We start from the raw sequence: 23,672 nt of genomic DNA, 5'->3' as shown, positions 1-23,672 counted from the left end.
AAAAATCAAAAATGAAATATTTATTACCGCATTTTGTGACTTAACACCTTTTTGTTTTTAACATAACGTCACAGTCCTCATACAAGTATTTTAATGTAAATTTGACAAAGCTTAAAGGTAACAGCATTTTCTTCTAGTGAGGAACACGTGCTGAGAAAAGAATTCATGGACATACAATACCAATTCCACAGCAGATCTGATACTAGCAAAAACATTCTTTTTTTTTTTTCAATTGAGGTAAACACATAGAATATCTAACATGAAACAATTAATAGACCGAACTCTGTACGAAGTTTGTTACAGTATTCTCTTGCTCCTTTTTATCCCCCAAGCTTTGAGTTTCTGATAAAGTCCTAGTTGTGGTGCTAGGACCATTAATAACTTTCTTGTGTTGAGGAAAGCTGCCCAACTTGAGATTGTTTTGTCCACAGCCAAGGCTTAGAACTCCTGGAAGAAGCTCCTGCTCGGTCTTTAAATCTTCACTGGCAAGCTCTTTGAAGAAGAGTCCCCCAAAATAAGAAGAAGAATTGGCTTATGAAGCACAAACTATAAAGATCTGTTTGAAACTAAAGGACACATTTATGGAGGAACAAAGGCCGGGCATGAAAACACATTCTTGAAGCTGGAGTTCCTGGGGGTTGAGGTTCAGCCAAACGCTCACCATGGTCTCCAGCGCGGTTCTTTTCTCCTTGGCCCAACAGGTTTAAAATATACCACAGTCTCTCCTGGATAGTGAATTCACTGATGAACCAAAACAGTCATTCTTTTGGGAACAACACACATAGTGTGGAAAACAAGGATATATTTTTTTTTTCTCTTCTAAAACTATTTGAGGCAACATAACGGAGTGATCAACAGAAATGTACAAGTTTAACTTAGTTCCTATGTTTATACTACAGTAGTTATAACTCTCGGAGTCTTTTTCCAGAGGATCTTTACATGGACAGAATTGTCTCAGTGAGCCCATGATTTCACATTTGTGTTCTTGTCTCATTGGTCCTCTGTGGCTTGATGAAAAATGACAAAAGTAAAAAATAATCACAGCTGTCTGGAATTTCATATTAAGTGTCAACATCTGGTCAAAGTTCAGAAAGTCTTAAAATAGTTTTTGCGTGTGTTTCCTTTTCCCTTGAGTTCCCTTATACTATTGGGCATGAATGTCCATAACCTGTCCGCCAACATTGGGATCTACAGAATTTAACATTGTGGGACTCTGTGCTGACATAGTCATTCCAGGGTGGGTAGGGGGTCCTCCGTGCATCATCATGGCTGGGTGGTGGGGATGGCTTGGCAAATATGAATGCATTGGGGGTCCATGTCTTAATTGAGTAGGGTGTGGGGTCATCTGGGGAGGAGTGTAACTTGGCTGTGCCATACTCATTCCCATAGGACCACCCTGAGAAACGTAGTCCCCTGGCATGCTCTGCAAACCTGAAAAGAGAGAGGGAAAAAGAAAGCAGGTCAAATTCCTCAACATTTTTATACTTTACCCATCAAAGATGAAAAGAAAAAAAAAACAGACACTGCAAATCTTATATCTAAATTTAGCTGCAGATTCTTGCCAATGTTTGCAGACATTCAAATTGTAGTTTGCATTTAATTTCATCGCACAGCAGTATAATGCAACACAACAGAACTAAATATTTAATGCAACTAAATGTCATAAAGTGGAACTGTTTTTCAAAATGGTATTCAGTACATTCCTTTGATAAATGCAATAAGAATATAAATTCTAAGTCAAGTTTTATCAGTTAACTGTTGCTCTGTCGTTTATTCTCCTTCGTTGCATTTATACATATGGACAAAAACCGTAGGTATTAAAATAAAATTGACGTCTTATCATATCTATATTTCTTCATGAAAAATTTATTATACAAAACATTATGGCATATTCATTTTGAAGGGATGAGCTTTTATGTATATTCAAAATGAAGCCCCTTTTTTGAATTAGAGGCATTCTTGGCGCAGTACACCCAAGAGATTGTAAAGGTCAAAGGTAAGAAGTCAGGATAAGGTCATATGACATGCCCAATAGTTTATGTCTGAAAATTCCAAAAGAGAATGGCTTCATATCAGGAATAAGATCTAACGCATCTAAAAATTCTTAATCTTGTAAATCAAGACGGGAAGTTGGGAGTTAAAATGTTGGGAAGTCGGCCGTTGAAGGATTCGGATCCCTCCTGCGAGTTACCTGTTCGTCGAATTAAGGTTGTGTTATATTTATTGTTGCCCATCCCCAGAGCTAAAAGGACAGCTTTATTCACCTCTATTTAACCTCCAGTACATACAGTTGAAAAGCCGAACAGATGTTTTTGACACTGTAAGCTGGTAATCTAAAGGCTTAGACGCTGCAGTCATTTTGTTAAGTAGATCCGCGGTCCATTATTAACAGAAGTGGCAAAACCATCTAAAGACAATAACACAGCCTGCATAGTCCCAGCTCTCTGTTTATTCTACCACAGCAGCCTGCTCAATGGATGATGATAATTAAGTACCAAATATACCATATTGTGTGGCTGCATAATCAAATCAAGAGAGGATAATATTCTTCTGTATTAAGCTATTAATGTAATTGGTCATGAAGCATAAAATATGTTATGTAATTAAATAGGCTAGAAATTATATGGCCTATATTAAGAATTATCCAAGCTGAGCAAATGTTTTCTCTATAGCTGTTTTAGGGAACATTGCTTTCTACATTTTTTGACTGCATTAGGAAAGGAAGAAAGGAAGGGAATTGGTTTCGTCAATGGGGTGCCATGGTGACCCCCTGAGATCTCATATAAAATGTTGGCCTCTATTTACATATAGAGAATGATTTAATCAAGGTACGTGTTGTTACATTCAGCCTCATTAAACAAGGAAGTTTCGATGTTCTATGAATTTCTTTATGCTCTGGTGTCTTCGGCAAAGGATATATCTTGTTGGCAGACTCAGAATTTTTTTCAGATGTCAAAAACACTTGAAGCTTTAAAGTCTAATGGGTTTCTTAATCCAACTGCAGCCATTCAGCCTCAGTGAAAAATCCATTCCTTCATATTCAGTTGCTCCTAAATGTCTTTCCCTTTAAATTTATTGACTGACTTTCCTGTCTTTCTGTCTCATGTCGAAAGTCAGTAGGCACATGTAAAAAATAATCAAAACACACCGACTCCCTAGTGAAGAATCAATGGTGTCACTGCTGTCATATATCTAGACTAGGCATAATGAACTGCAGCATTTCATCTTTGCATATAAGATAATTTGGGCATCAATCGTGTTCTGACAGATTTATGTCACTCAAAGGACAGTTCTACTTTTCCTTTTTTTTTATCGCTTCATTGAAGCCTGCTTAATTTCTCTCAGTCAACTGGTGCCCCCAAGACGTTATTTTTATTCTTAAATGTCCAATATCTGCCTGATGTCTGTGTTTGTGCACATCGGGGCCTCGGTAAATAGGCTAAGAGGCGGTCTCCCCTGCTTGAAACACACACAGGCTTGTCAGTTGGCCTTTTCAAAAGTGTGTCTCGGTGTCATCTGTGCCTTTAGAGAGGGTGATAGGTGTTTAAAAACAGGTCCTTAGTTTGGAAAGGCATGCAGTTATGGGCAAGGAAAAATAAAATGGGGGGGGCAAATTATAAAAAATAAAATAAAGCCTCTGCAGTGACAGTGAAGACAGATTGCACCCGACTGTACTTACTTCCCCCTTGCTTTGCGATTGCTTTACATGATGAAGGTTACATGTAGTGCCATTGCCCATCCATGCCCATATTCATGCCCATTCCACTCATAGGTCCTAGAAAGGAGATAAAATCCAAGAAGAGGCCGGAAAATCAGCAATAATTGATGGCGAAAAAATAGGAGGAAACTCAGATTCCTTTCTCACTGATCGCTTTGGTTTAAAAAGAAAAAAAAGAAAAAAGAAAAAGAATGTGTATGGGGCAGAGTAAAATGGTACTGTGGTAAACTCTTTACTCTTTCCGAGAGGATCTTCTCCCCCACCCCAGGTCAAAGAAAGCAGGCAGAGCAGGCAGCAGGCAAATGTTACGCCCACCCCAAGCGGAGTGGATGAACGAGGCCGAGGCCGGTGGAGCAGGTGACGCTACCCGGGGAGGCCCGGAGGAGGAATGAGCGCACCTACCTGCAGGCCGGATCCCCATGTGTTGCTGACCATCCAACACAAAGCTCCCCATGGGCTGACCCTCTGGACTATATGCCGCTCCTTGGCTCACTGAAGGATCAAGAAGAAAACCTGATTGTAGTCATTCGAGGACACAGAGGAGAAAGAAGAAAAGATATACCAAACAATCAGCAATTGTTCCCGCTACAGCACTGAAACGTTACAGCAACAACGTGGCGACTGGCGCTTTCCGAATGGGGCTGGGGTCTGTCTGTGCGGCTCTAGGACCGGTGAAGGGGTGGGAGTCGCTTTAAACACCGTCTGGAGGAGAGGCTGCCCCGGCCCCTCTAACAGGTGGGTCATCGTCTGCAGCCTTTACGACTTCCCTGATGTCTCCATTGGGGGGGGGGGCAGGGAAATCGAGACCAGTCAATATAGAAACACCTCAGTGTGCACGCCATCCCACCCCCTCGGGTGGCTTACAGAAAGATTGTCACGTCAAACGCAAACCCTTGGGATTCGGGCACCGTTTTTCAAGGTTAAACAGACCCGCTGGAACATTTGCCTTTTTGCTCGAACCAAGGAAAATGTAAACATGGTCAATGGAACATTTCAATTGCTTTATATTCTCCGACAGGCCCCCTGGCCTACGGGAGTGGAACAGCATTTCAGTGTTACTGGGAAAACTTTGCCAAAGGAAACCGATTTTCTTACGTACTTCAAAACTGAGGCCACAGCGGAAATCTCCACGTTTGACACTCTCGTGAGTGACAACAGTCATCGCCCCATGGAAAATAGGGTTTTCCCATAGACCTTCTTGCGGGACAGCAAAATGCCTCCGTAAACTAAGGGCATCTCAAAGTGGGATGATTAGGAGAGTGCACGGGTACGGCTCAAAAGAGACACTGTGAGAAAACCCCACATGTATTCTAGTGGGATGGATGTGAAGCATTTCAAACAAAGGTAATAATCTTTTAATAAAAAATCATGCTGGCCATGCAGCACGTCAGGCCCTACTAGAATATTATGAATAGTCAGGGCCAATGAATGGATACAATGAGTTTAACAGGGGATCCTCTAGGAGTGAAAGCAACGCGGACACCAAGGAATTGTGGGTAACAAGAAAATGAGAGCGTGCTAATGATTGATGCAGACAAGCAATGAGTAATTCCAGAGCTCACAGTCAAACAAACTGCTTGTGGCACTAATACTCGTGCCCAATTACCAATTCAGAAGGAAAATAAAAAGCAGTTTCAGGAGAGTCAGGGTGGGAAATCTCCAATTAGCACCAATTAGTGAAGTTGCTTCCTAGAATGGAATTCTGGGGACATTAAAAAAAAAAAAAATTCTCCCAGGATGCCTGATGGAAGCATTTATTGAGCAGGTGATGAAACTCCTAAAGTCTAACTTGATGAGGATTTGTGCCTATGAGACATGAATGGAGATACTAGTTGGAACTTGCCTGCTCGATTTGACTGGTCAATCATGGGCTGTACTATTCTTCTTCTGGCATTAATAAACCTGAAACAGAACAGAGAAGCCCAGTCATCCAAGGCGGTTTCGGTGCCCCGTGAGCACTTTCGCACAAACGCTGAGGAGAATACGACACAGTCAAACATCTCCCGAAATTTCTCTTTTCAAGCCCGAGGCAATTTTCCCTTTTCAGGGTTCAAAAAGAGTGGACTGGATCATCTCCATCCCCTCATCACCCACTGGAGGCTGACTTGGCGACCAAGGCTCAGGGAAGGGGCTGGGGTGGGGGTGGGGGGGCGGAGAAAAGTTTTCCCCGAGAAAACATCTATTAATTTGTTGTTGTGCTTGTGCTTCTTGAACAAGCTGGAATCTGGTTAAAGTTCACAGGCTGGAGGATTTGTTTCCCCCTTTCCCTCAACTCCCCATCATAGGGAGACCCAGCTTCCCCTTGCAGCTGGTCATAAATGGAGACCAGGCTCTGGCACTGTGCTTTCACAAGGTATTGTTAGGTCAGCAAAGCCATCAATTAGGCTGTCTGAAGTTTTATCACCAACACAGCAGTAATAAGTGCTGGCCAGAAAGACTTCTGCTCTTCGGCAACTCCCGCAGTTGAAGCCTGTAAAGTTAGGGGTCATTTAGAGGTCAGTGCCAGCTGGGGGCGGCCTCTCCAGTCTAAGCTGGGATACCCAGGGCAGGGATACGGTAACTGCCAGCCATACACCCGGCCACCTTTCAACCCACTAGAAAGACAGAGCCTCAGGTACACATGGTTGATATTAGAGCCCAAGAAACGTTTTCAAATCAGGTGGCGGCTGAATCACAGGAATTTAAGGGAGCAGCAGTTATTTCGTCTAGAAGCCTGGATCTAATTTTGTGGGAAATCCAAAAATAAGTGCCTACTTCATGTTACTTTAATGTTTAATAATGCCCATCAAATATTCATGTACAAACAGAGTAAGATGATAAGAAATCTCCTTTATTTCTCCAAATTTAATAAAAACAAAACCATTTTCTACCATGGGCGAGTTACCCTTGTCCCCGTGCATTTAATGATGCCCAGTGCCCGCACCCTTGAGCTGATGAACACGATTCACTGGCTGTGCGTTTTGGGTGGGGGGGCGGCACAGAGGGAGGGCGGGATGCCTAGAAGATAGCTAGCAGTCCCTTAAAAATATACCCACTTACAACATCTCCCAGTATTTCCAGTTTCAAATCTTAAGTGCAGGGGGACTTAATGATTAATGAGCCCGCATGGGGCCACAGGCAGGAACTGAAAACCCATTCTTTGAAATTAGCCAGGAAAATTCTAGTGTGTGTTGGCAGCTCTGCGTTCCTAAGGAGTTGAAGCCCCTTCCTAGGAGGACAGCAGCCCACACTTGTTCAGGCCTCCTGTGAGCACTCTAGTGGGAATACAATTAAGCCCAAGACTAATAGCGGCAAGAGAAACCAAAGGAGTCTTTTGCATATGGTGTTTGTTTGCAAAACAATGAACTTCTTTATTACTTAAGCAAGTATAGCTCAGTTGTCAAAAATGCTACACCCCCTCAGGTCTGGTGGGGAGGGTGGGGAGGAGAGAGAAGTGACGGGCAGTGAGAGGTGAAAACAAAAGGAGAGTTGAAATTGCACATTTATTCCCACCTGGCACTTAAGTGTTAGCAAGGAATATCTATCAGATCACAAAGGGTTCCAGAAGCATCTCTTAAATCAGAAAAGGAACTTAATTATCTCCTCTTTCCCCACTGTTTTTACTGGAACCAAGGAGGACTGACCCATGCTTTTCACACCCCCCCCCCCCCACCAGGAACCCCCTTTATCAGCTCAGGTTAAGACCAACTGAGATGCTCAGGAGCACCCGGGAGAAACCTCCTCTCTCCTCCTTGAAGTTTCTAATGGAGGACACACAAGGCAGAGGCTTCACCTCTTTTTATGTGCTGCTAATCCTGGTTTTGTTTCTTCCTATGGGCCAACTCTTTAGGTAAAACGAATTGCTATTTTTTCCCTTTTTAATTTCACCCTTTTACTCTTTTATTATTTACATCTGGAGGTTGTTCCCTTATTTATGTCTTTCTCTCCAGTTCCCCCAAACACTCCCTTCCTCACAGAGCTGCAAGGCATCATGGTTCTTAGTTCTCAGCAGGAGAACTCCACACTGTCTTCAAACAAATAATTACGGGGAAGGTTAGAGGTTCACTCAAAGGTCATTTCTTTGGATACTCGTCAGAATGTTTACATTAGTAAAAACGGGGTCCGCTCAAAAGGTTGTTCAATGGGGGACACACAACAATACAGAACATTAAAAAAGCATTCTGTGTGCTCGCAGGTCTTTATAGAAGCGCTGAACTTGGAAATGCCACTCCAGTATTACATTTTCAACTAGTTACCATGGCATGGATGGGATGTTCACTAGCAGTTATGGCGATGGCCTTTCTGTGCCCAGTTCCACTAAACAAATATGCATAGATGCTTCTGAAGGTTTTCAACTAGATCCTTTTCAAAGGGTCCCGGAGATGCTGCTCTTTTCACTTGGGTTCCATTTAGCTTCTCTGAATTTTTGTTCTCAAACAATGTTTTTGATCCATAGTGCTATATCTTGCCAGATTCATAATTCTACCACATTCTTTCAAATCACACAGAATTTTAAAAACATATGGGCCCCAATTTTTCAGAAATCTCTTCACTTACAACTCCTGCCAATTGTCAACTCCCCTGATCTTGGGATATCTTTTATAAACACCGCGGATGTTGTTATAAAGATGAACAATTAATGAGTTGACTGTAAGAACAATTTCACACCAAAAAAATGAGATTACCCTCACAGTACTGATGATCCACAGGCCTCTCTTGGAAAACCTATCAGTGTACATAAGATGAAGCCATTTAATTAAAGATTAAAAAAAATCAAACTAGGAGTAACTTTTATTTCTTTAGTACTACTAAGATAAAATTTCCAAATGCAGTCTTTCCCCAAATTACATGACATGAAATTTTTTCCACTTCCTCTGATCTATATTTTAAAATGACCTTATTCAGTGCTCAAGCAGTAAACAGAATATCAAGTTTTGATCCTACTTAAAATTTGAAGACTCTAAGTTGAAAATCAACTGATCCTCTATCTTTCAAGGCCCAAACTCCATTCATATGGAAAAATGCAACTCACTGGTTCAAAGACAAAAGACTTGTCTTAAAAAGACTCAAAAGGTTTTCTGGATATTAAATGGGTCTTACAAAATAACATTTTGATGAGTTAAGTGTAAATGAATCAGACACATATGGATTAAGTTATCCTTGAATTTCACACGGGTTTAAAAAATAAGGGGAAAAGAGGGTCTTGGCAAAAACATTTTGGACTTTGCCAAACCCAAAACATTTGAAAAATTGCTGAAGACATCCAACTAACCAAAATGCAGCAAGCTGCACCCAACTTTAATGAAAACCCCCACAAGTTATTTCCAATTTAAAGACTGTTAGGTTTTTCATCTGTATCTGATATTAAAAAATTTTCTAAGTTTTAATGTCATCACAGAATGATTTTGAAGTTGAGGATATATAATATGCTTTTTTATTGGTATAAACAATTTAACCTGAAATTACAAAGTTTTTTAGAAAATTAAATAGCTTTTAAAAACATTCTGAGATTTGTAAAACTTGTGTGTAAAACGTGCCATATTTGATAAATGCCATAAATAAAATGTGCTAGTAAGCCTAGTGCCTTATCCAGATTTCACTTAGCAAAAATTTTCATTAGCCTCATTGTGACTTTTTTTAAGGGCTACAGATAATTCCATTAGTGACTCCTTAGGGAATGAGTACCCTAAAGTGCTCTAGTTCCATTGATTTGTATTGAACACAAAGTTACTATCCAGGCTTACACAAAGACTCTGGAGAGTATCTACTGAGACTATCTACTTTCTCACTAAATTTTACGAAAATAGAAAATGCATTAGTATGTGTGATTCTTAAAAATTATATACTGACTGTTAGCTTAAAAATAACTCAATTATAGAAATGAATTCAATGACTTTCCAAGAATCATGAGGCCTTTCCGAGTCAACTTAGAGATGAAAAAAAAAAAAAAAGAATATATTAAAAAGAATAACCCCAAGGGAATAAAACATCATGGAAATCTCATCCTGCTGTCTTGCTGGAGACAGAGCTCCTAGAGACCTCCCCGGCCCCAACCCCACCTCGGCCCGCCAACAGAAGAGCCAAATTTTTCAGCTTTGCATATTTTTCTGCCGCTGAAATTTGACCATCGCGGTTTTCCTCTGAAAGGTTTTTCACTCCAAAGCATATCTGAGATTGATAGAAGTAGGCTTAGGTGTCATTCCTGCTTGTTGGTCGATTTCTTCTCTTTTCTTTACGCCCCTCCCCCACATCTTTTTAAATGACTGATAAATCCCTTCTTTCTGGTTCACTAACTTCATGCCACACCTGGTAACCAACTTCTTTAGGCAGCATTCCTTTTGTTAGAAAGTGCAGGCCTCTGTGGAGTCACCTGGAAGGCCGCCAGCCCTGAGGAGGAACCAGGAATCCCTGCATGGAAACTTTTCCGTGGATTGGTCTGGTCCAGGGAGGGGGCTGAGCTGTTGAAGAGGGATCGGGTTAACTTGGAAGAGGTGTTAGAGGCAGCTTGGTGACTGGGGACCTGTCGAAAAATGAACAAGTTCTGCTTCTCCACTCTCCGCGGCGGCCGTGGGACTCCTCAGTGAGGGTGCCTATTCACGAAGCTTGCTACCGGTTAGCCTTTGAAATAAGGAAGCCTCAACCCTGACAAATCAGTTAGCAACTGTTTTTCTTAGTTCACACACACAGAGAGCAAGTTTTTTTCCTATGTGCCGTGGTTATGGCTGAGTGGGGTTTTCTCAGTAAGATACACAAAAATGGTTCAATTGGTGAGCTAAGCAAGTTTAATGTCTTTGAACATGTACTCAAGCGCATGAATGACTGGGTCATGGTGCAAACCTAAGTTTTTTACTGACGGCCAGACAAGGGGTCTTTTCTCTCAGACAACCGTGAGCAAAGTAAGGTAAACGAATGAGATTCATGGGCTGCTCAGAAACACGTTTCCAGTACCTAATTTCCCTGAGCTACAGATTAATTTATAATTTGAGAGATACTGACTTATCTATAACTCCAAAACACATGAACTAATTACTCATAAACTTACAATATGAACACATGATACTAATCTGGAGTCAAAAACATTTTGTGGCTTTATGAATACACCCCAAGTAGTGGAATGTTCATGCCCAACACATGAAAGGCTCTGGACGAAATTATAAAGTAGCTAATACTTTAATGACCTTCTACTACATTTTTTCAATATTTTTTTATCTAAATCTTCCCTAGAGTTACAAGGGCTTACATGGGTTCTTTACTAAAATACCCTATTTTGGGTAAACCCTCTACAATTATTTTTCCATATTCCAGACTTCTCCATAGAGCAAAGTGATGGAGAGCATGGGCTCATATTTTCTGCCCTTTAATTGCTGTGTGACCTTGAGCAAGTCTACTTAAACTTCCAGGTCTCAGTTTGTTTCCTGTCTATAATAGGGCAGGGGTTGAGCCCAGATTTTTTTTCCCCTTTCCTTTCCTTTCTTTTTCCTCTTCCTTTCTTCCTTTCTTCCTTCCTTCCTTTTTTTTTCTTTTTTCCTAGATTGTTTTGAGGATTAAGGGACATGTTGTATGTAAAATCCATGGCATAGTTCCTGACACATAGTAAGAGCTCATTAAATGTTAGCATACACTCAAAATGCACCTATCTCAAGTCCCTTCCTAAAGAGCTCTGTTCTTTCATAGAAATAGTTAAGACTAGGTGGATGACTATTAAGCCAATCCATGCTGGTTTGAACAGAGGGTGATAATGTGCCTTACCCTTTTCAGGTAGCATGTGTCTCTGTGGTAGGGTCCAGAGATCACAGCTAATTTAAATGTATAGTGCCATGGGGGGGGGCAGATTTTAGACACTGGAGTAGACATCTGCTGGGGCACAGGGTAGTGGGACAAGCTATTTTGGAATCCCACTCTCTAAAATGGTTCTCTACACCCCTGCGGGTCCAAGTGTGTTCCACCCACCAGTCACCTGAACATCACCTTGACTTTGTTAGAACTGTAGAAATGTAGTAGTCCCCCACCCTGGCACTACTGAATCTGAGTCCGTATTTTAAAAGATCTCCAGGTGATCTCTGCACATTTAAGTTTAGACGTCCTGCTCTAGATCACATACCACATAAATGATTGAGTTCTCTTCCGGAGAAACCTATAAAGATTGTTTTAATCATGAAACTTAGATATGAAAGTGCATGCATTATTCTCTTAAGTTACCTCAGACCTAAATAGTCGTTTGTTGCTCAAGGCAAGAGATTAAAAAATTTATACTAATTTAATTCATTTTTACCCCATCTGTACTTCCTAAAGAAAAAATATGGCTAATGTTTTTGTGGAAACTGTTCTCTCAGGGACGGATAGGATGAAGATGGTAGAGTTTTCTTCCCCTCTCTGCTTTTTTTTAAAATGTGTATTTCTTTAGTGTGTTTGAGTTCTCTTTTCTTTTTTTTCTTTTTTTTTTTTTGGAGAGAGTGAACACGTACAGGTTTTGCTTGGCATGGAGGGAGAGGGGGAGAGAGAAAGAATCTTAAGCAGGCTCCACACCCAGCAGGAAGACCCACTCTGTCAGATGCTTAACTGACTGGGCCACCCAGGTCCCCCTACTGTTTAAGTTTCAATAATAAGTATAATTATTTTTATAATTAAAAAATTTTAAAGGTGAACTGGAGAATTTGGCATCTTACATGATTAAAGGTACTATGGCCAACAGTAGAGACTTTTTAGTAAAAGTATTTGGGAAATTTTAAGACAGGAAATTATCTTTTATTTCCTTTATAACACCAAGTGACAATAAACACTCTTCCATAAGTATAATCAGACCTTATGGCATGTAACAAAACATCCCAGCAGGTTATGATTTTGAAGGACTGTTACTCTTGCAGAATTGCCATCAGATTATTCATATGTGGCTATTTATCATGTACTATAAAAGTGATCCTTCAAAAGCTACTTGATAGCAAGGGAGGGGAAAACACGTACACTTCCTCAGCTACTCATATCTAGGATCTGTCCTCTTAAAGATAAAATACTAAGTCAATAGACACAAGTTATAGTATATTACCTTGTCCCGTACATGATTTATGGCAGACGGAAATCAACAAGAAACTGAATTACTTTGGAAATTTTACTACTGACATTAAAATTCCAGATCTGCATAGCCATACACCTTACGAGACTTCGAAAACAACTTTTTGCAGACACAGAACATCTACAAATTCATTCAGTTCTATTGGCATAAAAAGCAGGAGTCATCGCTTTCAAATTACCGATTACCTGTTACCTGTTCTTCTGCCTAAACACTAAAGCCTGACTGGGCTTTGAAAAGTCAACCAGTCATTTGATACCAGTTACATATATTTAAGCCAATTCTCATTATGTTCCTAGCCATTTACTAATTCACCCTAAGAGGAGAAGATCCCAACAAATCTGGGATCTTTCAGCCTTCACGATCACCTTTGATTGAAGTATTAATTCTTTATCCTACTTCTCAGTGGAAACTACCAAAGCATGAACTTGCCAAAAATGCACCAAGCTGTTTAGCAATTATGTATTAGATATGTTTGAGGAGATCAAGGTGCACTCATATGCCCTCCGCTATGGCTATCTCTCTGATTAGCTTGTCATCTGCTCGGAAGAAGATGTAGGCTGATTCTCCCATACAGTCTAGCAGGCCAGCTGTTAGCTGCCTGTCAAGCCCTCAAGTGGACAAGTAGTCCAGGAGCAAAAATGTCACTCCTTTGATCTGGCAAGGAGCAGCTGCTGATTTATAGAGTAGGACTTTGTTCTTCCGTTCTATTTTACTTTCTTTCCTAAGGCAGAACCACAAAATCCAGGAGAAAAAAAAAAAAAAGTGCCGTTCCCAGCAACATCAACAAGCTCTGACAACTGCAACAGGGTTTTTCTTGGCCCTAACAAAGCTCTCAGGCATCTCCTCTGACGCTCACCTTTCTCCCTCCTCTCCCCCACCCCACCGCCATTTTTTGCAATGCGGTAGTTATTGTTTAATTCAGCTTCTGTAAATGGAATGGACTGTGGCCAGCAAGCCTGGGGCATAAACACACCTGTATGAAAGAAGCCTTATTGTAGCAACCATCTACAAGCAAGCTCACATGAACCACGCGTTCCTGAGTTCAGAAAGAATGCTCCATTTTTCCTGACAGCAAATTTTACCCTAAGTGAGTTTCTATTTTTGGTGCCACCAACCTGTGATGACCACATTTGAACTGTTTCCTCTCCAACAGCATTGTACTCTTTAACTCAAAGGGAAAAAAGGATTACATTTTTTTTTTACATCTGTGAACAAATATATCCATCAAAAATGTTTCTCCCCTGTCAATAATATCAATCATTAAAAGCTGAATTAAACATCCAGAAAGCTTTTAGCAAATGCAGTATCAAAGATTCCATAATGCTGATTTCATTGCTACTGATTTATACTGACACAGACTTCCTGAGTAACAAACATATAAGGAAAGAAAATCAACAACAAAAATCTACATAAGCCATATGCGTTGTCTTGCTAAGAATTAAGCTGGTTTCATACATTTTCTTAATGGATAAATCTGTCAGGTCAGAGAAGCCCTGTCAACCAAGTGGAACATGAAACACTGTGGCCTTGAGATAAACTGTGAGAAGTCATCAGCCATATGTATGTATGTCCATGTATGTGCATGTGCCCATATATATGCATGCACGTACACATATACATGTGGTGATAAATTATGCCAGAGATGAACACCTGGCTAGCTAGGTTTTCTGTGCTACTCTGGAGGAAAGGCTGATAAAGATACATATATACATTTATATTTATATTTACATATATACATATATATGTGTGTGTATGTATATATATATATACACACACAAACATATATATACATATATATACATATACAAACATATATATACTTATATATACATATAACTTTATATATATATAAAGAGTATGTATATGTGTGTGTGTGTGTGTGTGTGTGTGTGTGTGTGTGTATATATATATAAGAGTTATGAAGTCTAGGATATTTAGCCACATAGGTCACACAGGTCAGAGACAGGAATGTTGTGGGTGGGAATGCTGAAAACAAAGGAGGAAAGAAGAGTCACTAAAAAAATCCTTGCTTCTGCTCCAGTCATTTCACACTCTAGTGTTTGCTCTCTTCTCCCCCTCTCTCACTTTACAGGGGGAATAGAGATTTTTCTCAGCCTCATTTCTTACTTTGTCCTATGTTGCCCTTCGGTCAGTCAAAAATTATTAAGCACCCACCTCCTCAATGTTGATAGAATTGCACTGGTAGATGCTTTCTCTGGGTGTGTGCCTGTGTATGTGTGTGTGTGTGTGTGTGTGTATCCCAGTGAGAGACTGAGTTCCAAAGGGAGAACGAGAGCAGGTCGGAAGGGAAAGCAAGGTGTAGAGTAGCAGGGATCATGTAAAGCCTATTTCCATCCTTTTCCCATCCTATAAAAATTGGAATGAATTTTCTTTAAGGTCCACAGCAATCTGTGCATGTGTCACATAAAAATCTTCCACATTCTATACTTAACAAAACAACAGTTTAATGACAAAATACAACAAGGTCGTATGTAATGAGAAATTATAGGTAATACATAAATAGTTATGTGACCCTCTCTCTATTTTTAAAAATTTTGAAAATGCAGTTCATGCTTTTAAAGATTTTTACTCTTTGCACCCACAGAAAGAAAGTGAAAAGCACAATTTGACAATACATAAAAATTGCAAATCAACACATTCCCCACTCAGTAAGTAAGTCAGTGCGAGAGGGTCAGTTTTCAAAGTCAGATGGAAGTTAATCACTGAATACATGGAGGAGGAAAAGCTGAACCAGATTAAAAGAACAGAGAATACTGGAGAGGAAGCAAGTAAGGAAATGGCATGCACTAGATACTAAGGTAGAGGAGGGCCCATTTTGTGCAAGGAGATTGAATTCACACTGGCTCCTGGTTTTGGAAAAGTTGACAGGGGTTAATAGACAAGCTGGTGGAAACTCTTTGTCCCCCACCATCCCCCAGTTTTTTTTAGATATAATTGACCTGTGTCACTGTGTAAGTGTCAGGTATAATGTGTTGGTTCAATAACCATATGTATCACAAAAGGATGACCACTGGAGCTAACACCTCCATCGTATAGTTACCATTTCTATTTTGTGGTGAGGACATTTAGGATCAACTCCCTCAGCGACATTCAAGTACACAGTAGTACTGTATTGCTGACTTACAGCCACCACGCTGTGCATCAGATCCCCAGAACTTACTCATCTTCCAACCAGAAGTCACACCCTTTGACCAACACCTGCCATTTCCCCCGCAAAAGTGGATGTTCTCAAGTGACCAGCTGAATCCCTGAAAATCCTAAATAGGGGAATGATTACACAAAATAGGGTGCTTGAGGAGCTATGCTGATGGGAAGGTAGAAGCTGAGAATGTAGAAGGGTCTAATCCAAACAAGAGAGGGAGATGAAGTGAATGCAGATTAAGGTGGTAGAGACGAAAGGGAAGCTTTTTATTAAGAGCATAAACCTGAGAATCTGTTTTTGGTCTGGTATGGTGTACAGATGACAAAACTTGGAAATTTAGAAGGAAGGTCTATTTGTTGTAGTGAGGAGAGGCAAACTCAACTTCCTAAATATTACCTTTGAGTGGACAGGGGGACTGCCAGGCTGAGGACCTAGGTAGGCCACCCAGACAAAGGACAAAAGAAGAGGGAAGGGTTGGAAAGAAAACTTTACTTCAAAATTCTCTCATCTTTTCAAAACTCCAAAACTATAAGAGTATTCCAGAGCTGTGTCAACAAGTCTAATAAATTGCCTGGCTGCCTCTGAAAATTACTTCCTTTTCATAGATCTTCCAGATTTTACAAAGTCCATCTAAAAATGGCCGGCCAAGTCAACTGTCAGTAAAAAACTCTGTGACTGGGGCCTTCTTTCTATGAGGTCCAGTCTGCTTTATGTTTTATTCCTGGTATAATCTGTGGGACCAGATATAGAAGCCAATGGTAATAACACACTGGCCACCCCGTGGGCACAAGTCGTGTTCCACTCCACATTTAACAAGGGTAAGTTTAAGTGATAGAATTTACGAGAGAGCTTTAAAAACTGGACATAAGAACATACATATAGGATGCTGTATGTGTTTAAGCAATAGCATAAGACAATCAAGGGTAGGGTTCCTCTAGGTAGTGACAACTAATTTAGAAGAGAATTGATAGGACAAAGTGTTACATTTAAAAGGGACTCCATTAAGTGTGATGGCTTCCAAATTGTGTCCTCGTCTCAAACCATATTTTTCTTTTTAAATGGCATTTTAAGGTGAAAAATACAGCACTTCACCCAAAATGGTGTGGAAACAAATGGTTCTCAAGTATCTATTCTTCATCTCAGGCCAAAGCACCCCAACGCCAGCAATCTAAAGCCACTTGGTGTTTGGAGGGAAGGTGTTATGCATGTGAATGTGCCCGTGGCTCTTTCATTTGTCTGTGGGGCTCCTTTTTCTAAAGCAGCAGGGGAAACTTCAGAAGACCAGCTTGTCTTGCCAGGAGTGTTTGGATGGGCCAAGCCCTTATCCTTCTTTCAATTCTCCTGCTGGTTTAAAAGAAAGGATGTGGCAGAAGACACATGCAGAAGGTGGCAACATTCTTAGGGCCCTTTATCCATACCACTGCTTTCTTTAAATTGTAGCTTGGTCTCTTGTTTGAGAGGCTGAGATTTTAGCACTTTTAAAGGGAACCATAAGTGAGAAATCTCCTAGGTGTTAAGCTTTGGAGTGGCTTCAACCCAAAATACAAAAAAAATGAGATTAAAACACAGAAAGTCAAGTAATATTAAGAGAGATCCAACAAACAAAATATCATAAATATGCATATATGTTTCTGTCTTTCTGTTTAAACCAAATGCTATTTAACCAGTTTATGTCGGCATCTAGTGCAGGTGCCAAAGGAATAAAAAAAATAAAAAAACCCGAAAAATTTTGAAGTCATTTAAAATAAGCTATAATTCTAACAGTTATGTATTTAACAATGCTTAAAATTAAAACATATCCCATCGTGTTGAGAAGCAAAAAAAAAAAAAAAAAACCTATTTATGAATGTAGGACTTAACGTCCTCACGTTTCTGATGTTTGAACGTCAAAGACCAAATTCCAAATAAAATTTCCTAACTGCTTTTCTTAATAACCAATTAAACATCTTTTACTTTGACTCGATAGCCAGGTAGCATTCTCTATCTTCTCCAGAGATGTTATATGCAGGCTTTCCAATGCGACGGTATTATTACCCACAAAATTTTTAGCATCATCCCGTAATCATAAAAGACATAAAATATATCTTTATAAACCACAAGAGACTTAGCAAACCAGCAGTTATGCCACATCTGCTTTAGTCCTTAAATATTTTAGCTTTAGAGGGTTAGTTAGTGGATTCCCCACCCTGAATTGCAGAGAAATAAAGACGTCAACCTTTGATTCTGACATTGCACACAAAGCTACAATCTCCAATAGACAAAGACACAAACACATTGTACTGCAATTAGAAAGAATTTTAGAGCATACTCATGTTTCACACCTATCAGAATTTCCCCTAAAGTGGTTTAATTTAACTATTAGAAATAAAAATGAGGGCATTTGAATTATCTCTATTTCACAATCAAGTAACATCACTGCCTATCTGAAAATAATTTAATTTAGAAATTGATGTAAGGGTCACAGATTCTGACTTTGGAGTCAGGTAATGTACAAATAAACAAAAAGGCAATTAATAAGTATAAAGTGGACTCTTGATCTTGGAGTCATGAATTTGAGCCCCATGCTGAGTGTAGAGATTACTTAAAATAAATAAACTTTAAATGTCCAATTTTTCTAAAAAAGATTTTATTTATTTATTTGACAGAAATCACAAGTAGACAGAGAGGCAGGCAGAGAGAGAGAAGGGGGAGAAGCAGGCTTCCTGCTGAGCAAAGAGCCCGATGCGGGGCTCGATTCCCGGACCCTGAGATCATGACCTGAGCTGAAGGCAGAGGCTTAACCCACTGAGCCACCCAGGTGCCCCAAAATACATAAACTTAAAAAAATAAGTATAGGGGCTCCTGGTTAAATATCTGCTCAGTCAGTTAAATATCTGGCTCAGTCAGTTAAATATCTGCCTTTGGCTCAGATCATAATCCCAGGATCCTGGGATTGAACCCCACATTGGGCTCCCCGCTCAGGGGATAGCCTGCTTCTCCCTCTCCCTCTGCTGTTCCCCCTGCTTGTGCTCTCTCTCTGTGTCAAATAAATAAGATCTTTAAGAAAAAAATAAGAAATAAGTATAAAGTCAATACGCCAACTAACCAGGAACACACTATCCCTTCTGTCTGGGCTGGCCCTTCTCCCATGCCCAACTGGTCAACACACACTCCAAAATTCTCTTCAGGGAGCATCTCTTTGCAGTTAACTTCCCAGATTCCACAGTCTGAGTAGGAAGCACTTCCTCAGTCAGTACACCTATCTAATATGTCCATCACAGCATTTATTCAATATCATGACCACAAGTTACTTGTCCATCTTCCACCAGATAGCTTTAGAGAGCAGGGACCACATCTCAATTCTATTATTATTGAGTTTGTGTCAAGAATTGGGTACATGCTTAATAAAATGTTTGGTGAACAAATAACTGAGTGTATGAAAATAGGGCTCCTCCACCTTGGAAACAGCACAGAATTGAGAACATAATAGCTTGTCAGAATTTTCTTACCCTCATTTTTCAAGTGGCATAGCTGAATCCCTGAGGAGCTAGGATGAGAAAGAACTCTGGTTTCCTGGCTCTGGTCTGGTTATCATTGCATTCAGAAACAACTAAAGACATGGACTAGAGGTATTTAGTTTAAAGGTGGGAATCCTTCTGGGCATTAGAGATGCCAGTCACATCTTCTATGGAGGGTATAGAGAGAGAAGGACTTGAATTGGCAGAAAGTGAGCATCAGACTTTTCTAGGCTGGGGAACAGATGATGTAGTTATATTGGAGCTTGGTAAGTCTGGTTGACCTGAGAAGAGAGAATGAACCAAGAGTAATGGGAACTGAAGTCAATGAGCTTTCATGGTGCGTGCGTGTGTTGGGACAGGAATTGTGAGTAGGAAATGAAGGAGAAAGACTTGTGAGATTCAGAAAGCAAAGGAGAATAGAAAACTTTCTTAAAATAAATTCTTTTTCATTATATTTTTCTAAGAAAGTTTTCCCCAAATTGTGCTCTGTGGGACATTAGCATCAGGAAGTGTTTCTCCAGAATAGGGGTGGTAAGTAGGGCAAATAAATGTAGGGAACAATACTAAGGGGAACAAAATGAATGCTTGGTGTTGCTGCTTTGGTTATGTATGCCACAGACTTTCATAGGCTTAATTAAGCATCTTAAAAATCTCTAAGAAGGATTGATGGTACAAATCAATTTCTAATTTTATTAAGATTTTAGGGGCACTAGGTTCCCAAGGATTTTTTTTTAAATGAAGAAAGATTCCAGTTTTTAACCAAAATTGTATTTTGAAACAATTCCTCAACAACTTATCAAAGAATCCATTGAATAGGATTTGTCAATTACCCTATTAAAGGATTTCCATGGTCATATTTTCCCAAGTCAGACTCTAGAGACAGAAACCATTTCTTGGGTTCTTCTGTTGTATCTTAACTGTTCACAATTCCACTTCCAAAATTACAAAACCCGACTACTCCATAGAACTTTGACGCCCAGAATGTTGAATTAAACAGGGTTTGGAAATGAGGCTGGAAAATGTACTTTCGAAGTTTTCTATCTCAAAGATGATTTAATCATTAGATGATGATTTTAGGCTGCACTGTTTTTTCTGACCTTTCTCGTTTCCTACTTTCCTATTTTCTCAATGACCTATTACAAAAACAACAGCTATTATTTAGTATTTGGCCATACATGGCTAACATTTCTGCTTCAGAATGATTCTTAGACACCAAAGACAACGCTCAAGTGTAAGATCATTTTCCTTTCAGCAATACTGTCTGCATCTTTCATTAATCAGAAAAGGGACTGGGCTGTGGCCACCTGACATTAGCTTGCCAACTACAAGTGTGGGAGATTTATGTGTATGAAGGGTGGGAGATGGGGAGGAGAGAAAGCAAGAGGAGGTGGTGGTGGGGGGCGGGATGTTAAGGGGAAGAAAGGAGAAGGAGACAGGAAAAGAGGAAGTGCTGCTTTGGATAAAATCCATGGACATACGTCCAATGCGCCTCCCTCCCCTCCCCCCACCGATGCTACGCTCTTATTTACAGAGCCTTACGAGTACGAAATCAGCTTTTACTTAGAACTGTGTTAAACACCACCTGCCTGCCCTCTGAACCTTGCTGTCCTGGGATGAGGTCAGCCCGGCGAAGGGCTCCAGTTCTATAAGCAATCCTGTCATTCAGGCTAACAGCAGTGATTCACTCACAGGAGGCAAAAATGACTCAATTGTTGGGCTTTATTGACTCAAGGGAACACAGCTACTCTATCATTACCATGGAGTGCAAACACCCTGAGCTCTGTTTTGGTCCACTTAAAATTACTATTTGCTGTGAAGGATTGGCAAAGCAATTCTTAAAATGATGGGGGTGAAAGTCAGGCGAGCGCCATTATGGGCTTTTCCTTCCGTTTAAGCAGAAGGAGGCAGTGGAGGACTTGTTCCGAGCCTGACCCACTTATTTAACCTTTTGTTCACTTTGCTGTATTAACATATATTAACTGGCGCTGTAAGCCCTGGGGGGGATAACAGCCTCATGACCAAATTACGCTTCCATTTTCATGGGTAACCTCTCCTTGGGTGGAAATTAAACCCCGATATAAATACATTTTAGGTCCATACAGAATTAAGGAGGAATGCCAAAAACCAGATGCTGAACTGCGGTCCTACAAAGACTCCGGCAACGACGGAGGGGTCGGGAAAATTATACACTGGAGGAACTATTTGAAAAACCAAATAAATTTAATTAAATAAGTTATAAAATTATTTTCCCCGTCTCTTATCTACTCCCCTTGGTTAATATCCATGACATACTGATGTTGCATAATTGCGCTTATGGAATACTGCCTCTCTGAGCCATAATGAGCTGCCTTTGCACAAAGGCAGCAAAAGTGGTTTCCCTACAGAGTTATCTTCTCAATTATTTATACTTGCAACACTTTCACATAATGGCAGTTTTAAAATCAAACAAACAAAGCAAACTGTACAATAAAGGAAGGAGACAAGAAGGTGCAGGGACCTTTTCCTTTCTTTTCTGAACACCAGAAGGGACAGGCAAGCCACAGAAAGTCAACGGAATTTGGTCCCTCAAAGTCTCAGGGGCCTAGTGACCAGACAACATCAAAGCCTCCAAGATTACCACCTTGGTGAGGGATTAAGCAAACTCTGCACACCTGCCTTGCTTTTAATCTGTCATATCCAAATATATAAAGGAATGCAAACTTCGTTTTTTTTTCCTTTTACAACTTTGTCTTTGAAAATTCCTAACAAGAAGACTTGACCCCCCGCCTCTACTCCTGGGGGCCGGGGGGGAAGGTGCTAAAGTGTCAAAATGATGTCAGTATAAACAGAAAATGGCCCCCGGGGCTGCAGAGAGATTTGCTAGTTTTTATGATGTTTGTTTCCCCTGCCCACACCTCAAAAACCCCTACATGGAAGGGAAAAAGCTACTTGGTGGTTTATGTTACATAGGGATATACAAAATAATGCAAAAGGTATGTTTTTACATGAAGGTAAAATTTAATGTTATGTCTAATATTTAATTCTGGAACCTCTTTGAGATGAACTGTCTACCTCAAGCTCTGACTGACTTTGGTCCTCGCGCCTAGCTTGACAGCCTGGTCAGAGTAGGTGCTCAGTAAAAATGCTAGCTAGGTTATTTTTCCAAGTTAATCCATTAGATGTGATTGAGAAGTTTCTATGTTAAGAAATTAAAAGTGAACTTTTCACCAGCATAAAACCTATATTTCCTTTAAGACTCTCCATTAAACAAGCATAGGTGTCAGCCTTCAGGAGGTGGTTGCCATCCTGAAGAGTTATTCTTTACCAAATAATGGCCACTCACGTATCTGTGACTAAAAATATTCATTAACAATGCCGGTGAAACACAGCTTTAATATCACCTATTAACCCTTTCCAAATAACAAAATGTTAAAGCAACTATTTCCTTAAAGTCCTGCAGGGAAAGATGATAAAGACAAAGCAAAAGCATAATAATTTTAAAAACCTCGATACTTGTCTCTTGCCATATGCTTGCACACACATACACTGAACACACACACACAGACTCATTTTCCATTAAGGATACCCCGTGAATTTAAACTCTCTTGACTTGACATTCAGTTAAAAAAAAAAAAAACAAAACAAAAATTAAAAAAGCAAGGAATCCTTAAGGAGATTTTTTTTCTTTGCAAGCACACAGGAAGGGTCGGAAGGAAAAAAACAACTACACCATATTAAAAGGAAATCAGACCATGACCCATAACCCACCTGATGACAGACTGTGGGTGGGACCGTCAGAGTTGGGACTGAGTTGGGATCCACCATATTGTTTCACTTCGTCCCGGGAATCAAGTGAACTGGATATTGCACTGTGGCCACTGGCTACTTCTTAACGTTCTTCTTAGCCCTGGAAAGCTAGAGTTGAGCTGTGTTTTGTTTGTTACTTCCTTTCTTCTAGCTATTCTCACCTCCAAGGCCAAAGCGCTTAGTGGTGTGGTGGGAGCTGAGGGATTGTGACCCAATTCTATTTATCGGTCTTAAACTATACCCCACTAAAAACATTAAAATAAAACAAATAAAACTATACCCAAGTACTTGGCCTCCCTGCAGTACTAGCCACCTTTAATCTTGAAAATTATCTTTCCATGTGTGTACGTGTGTGATAAAAGATAAACGGTGATACCAGGAAAATGCAGGTGATGATGATGGTAAGAAAACTCTTGTGCCAGATTAAAAACACATCTTTGCTGTAGGCAAATAGAAGCC

The 23,672-nt window shown here is 40.1% G+C and overlaps 1 protein-coding gene across 8 annotated transcripts in view; it reads right to left on the bottom strand.

Annotated features, from left to right (window-relative positions):
• MEIS2 (Meis homeobox 2) overlaps nt 1-23,672 on the bottom strand; it is a 206,284-nt gene continuing 182,612 nt past the window's right edge. For 3 of the 8 annotated variants that reach the window (XM_032856884.1, XM_032856885.1, XM_032856891.1), the window contains 3 exons: nt 5,562-5,620; nt 4,121-4,231; nt 1-1,431 (listed from right to left, as the gene is read on the bottom strand). In XM_032856884.1, the coding sequence (XP_032712775.1) occupies nt 1,145-1,431; nt 4,121-4,231; nt 5,562-5,620 (457 nt within the window). In that variant the 3' untranslated portion in view covers nt 1-1,144. Of the gene's footprint in view, nt 1,432-3,679; nt 3,776-4,120; nt 4,232-5,561; nt 5,621-23,672 lie in introns of all 8 variants that reach the window. The other 5 variants (XM_032856887.1, XM_032856888.1, XM_032856889.1 and 2 more) reach the window with 3 other exon arrangements.

Source organism: Lontra canadensis, unplaced genomic scaffold (assembly GCF_010015895.1).
Source record: "Lontra canadensis isolate GAN:19392208 unplaced genomic scaffold, GSC_riverotter_1.0 scaffold12, whole genome shotgun sequence".
NCBI lineage: Eukaryota > Metazoa > Chordata > Mammalia > Carnivora > Mustelidae > Lontra > Lontra canadensis.
The sequence above is the reverse complement of the archived record's forward strand: the minus strand, read 5'-3'. Positions and strand labels throughout refer to the sequence as shown.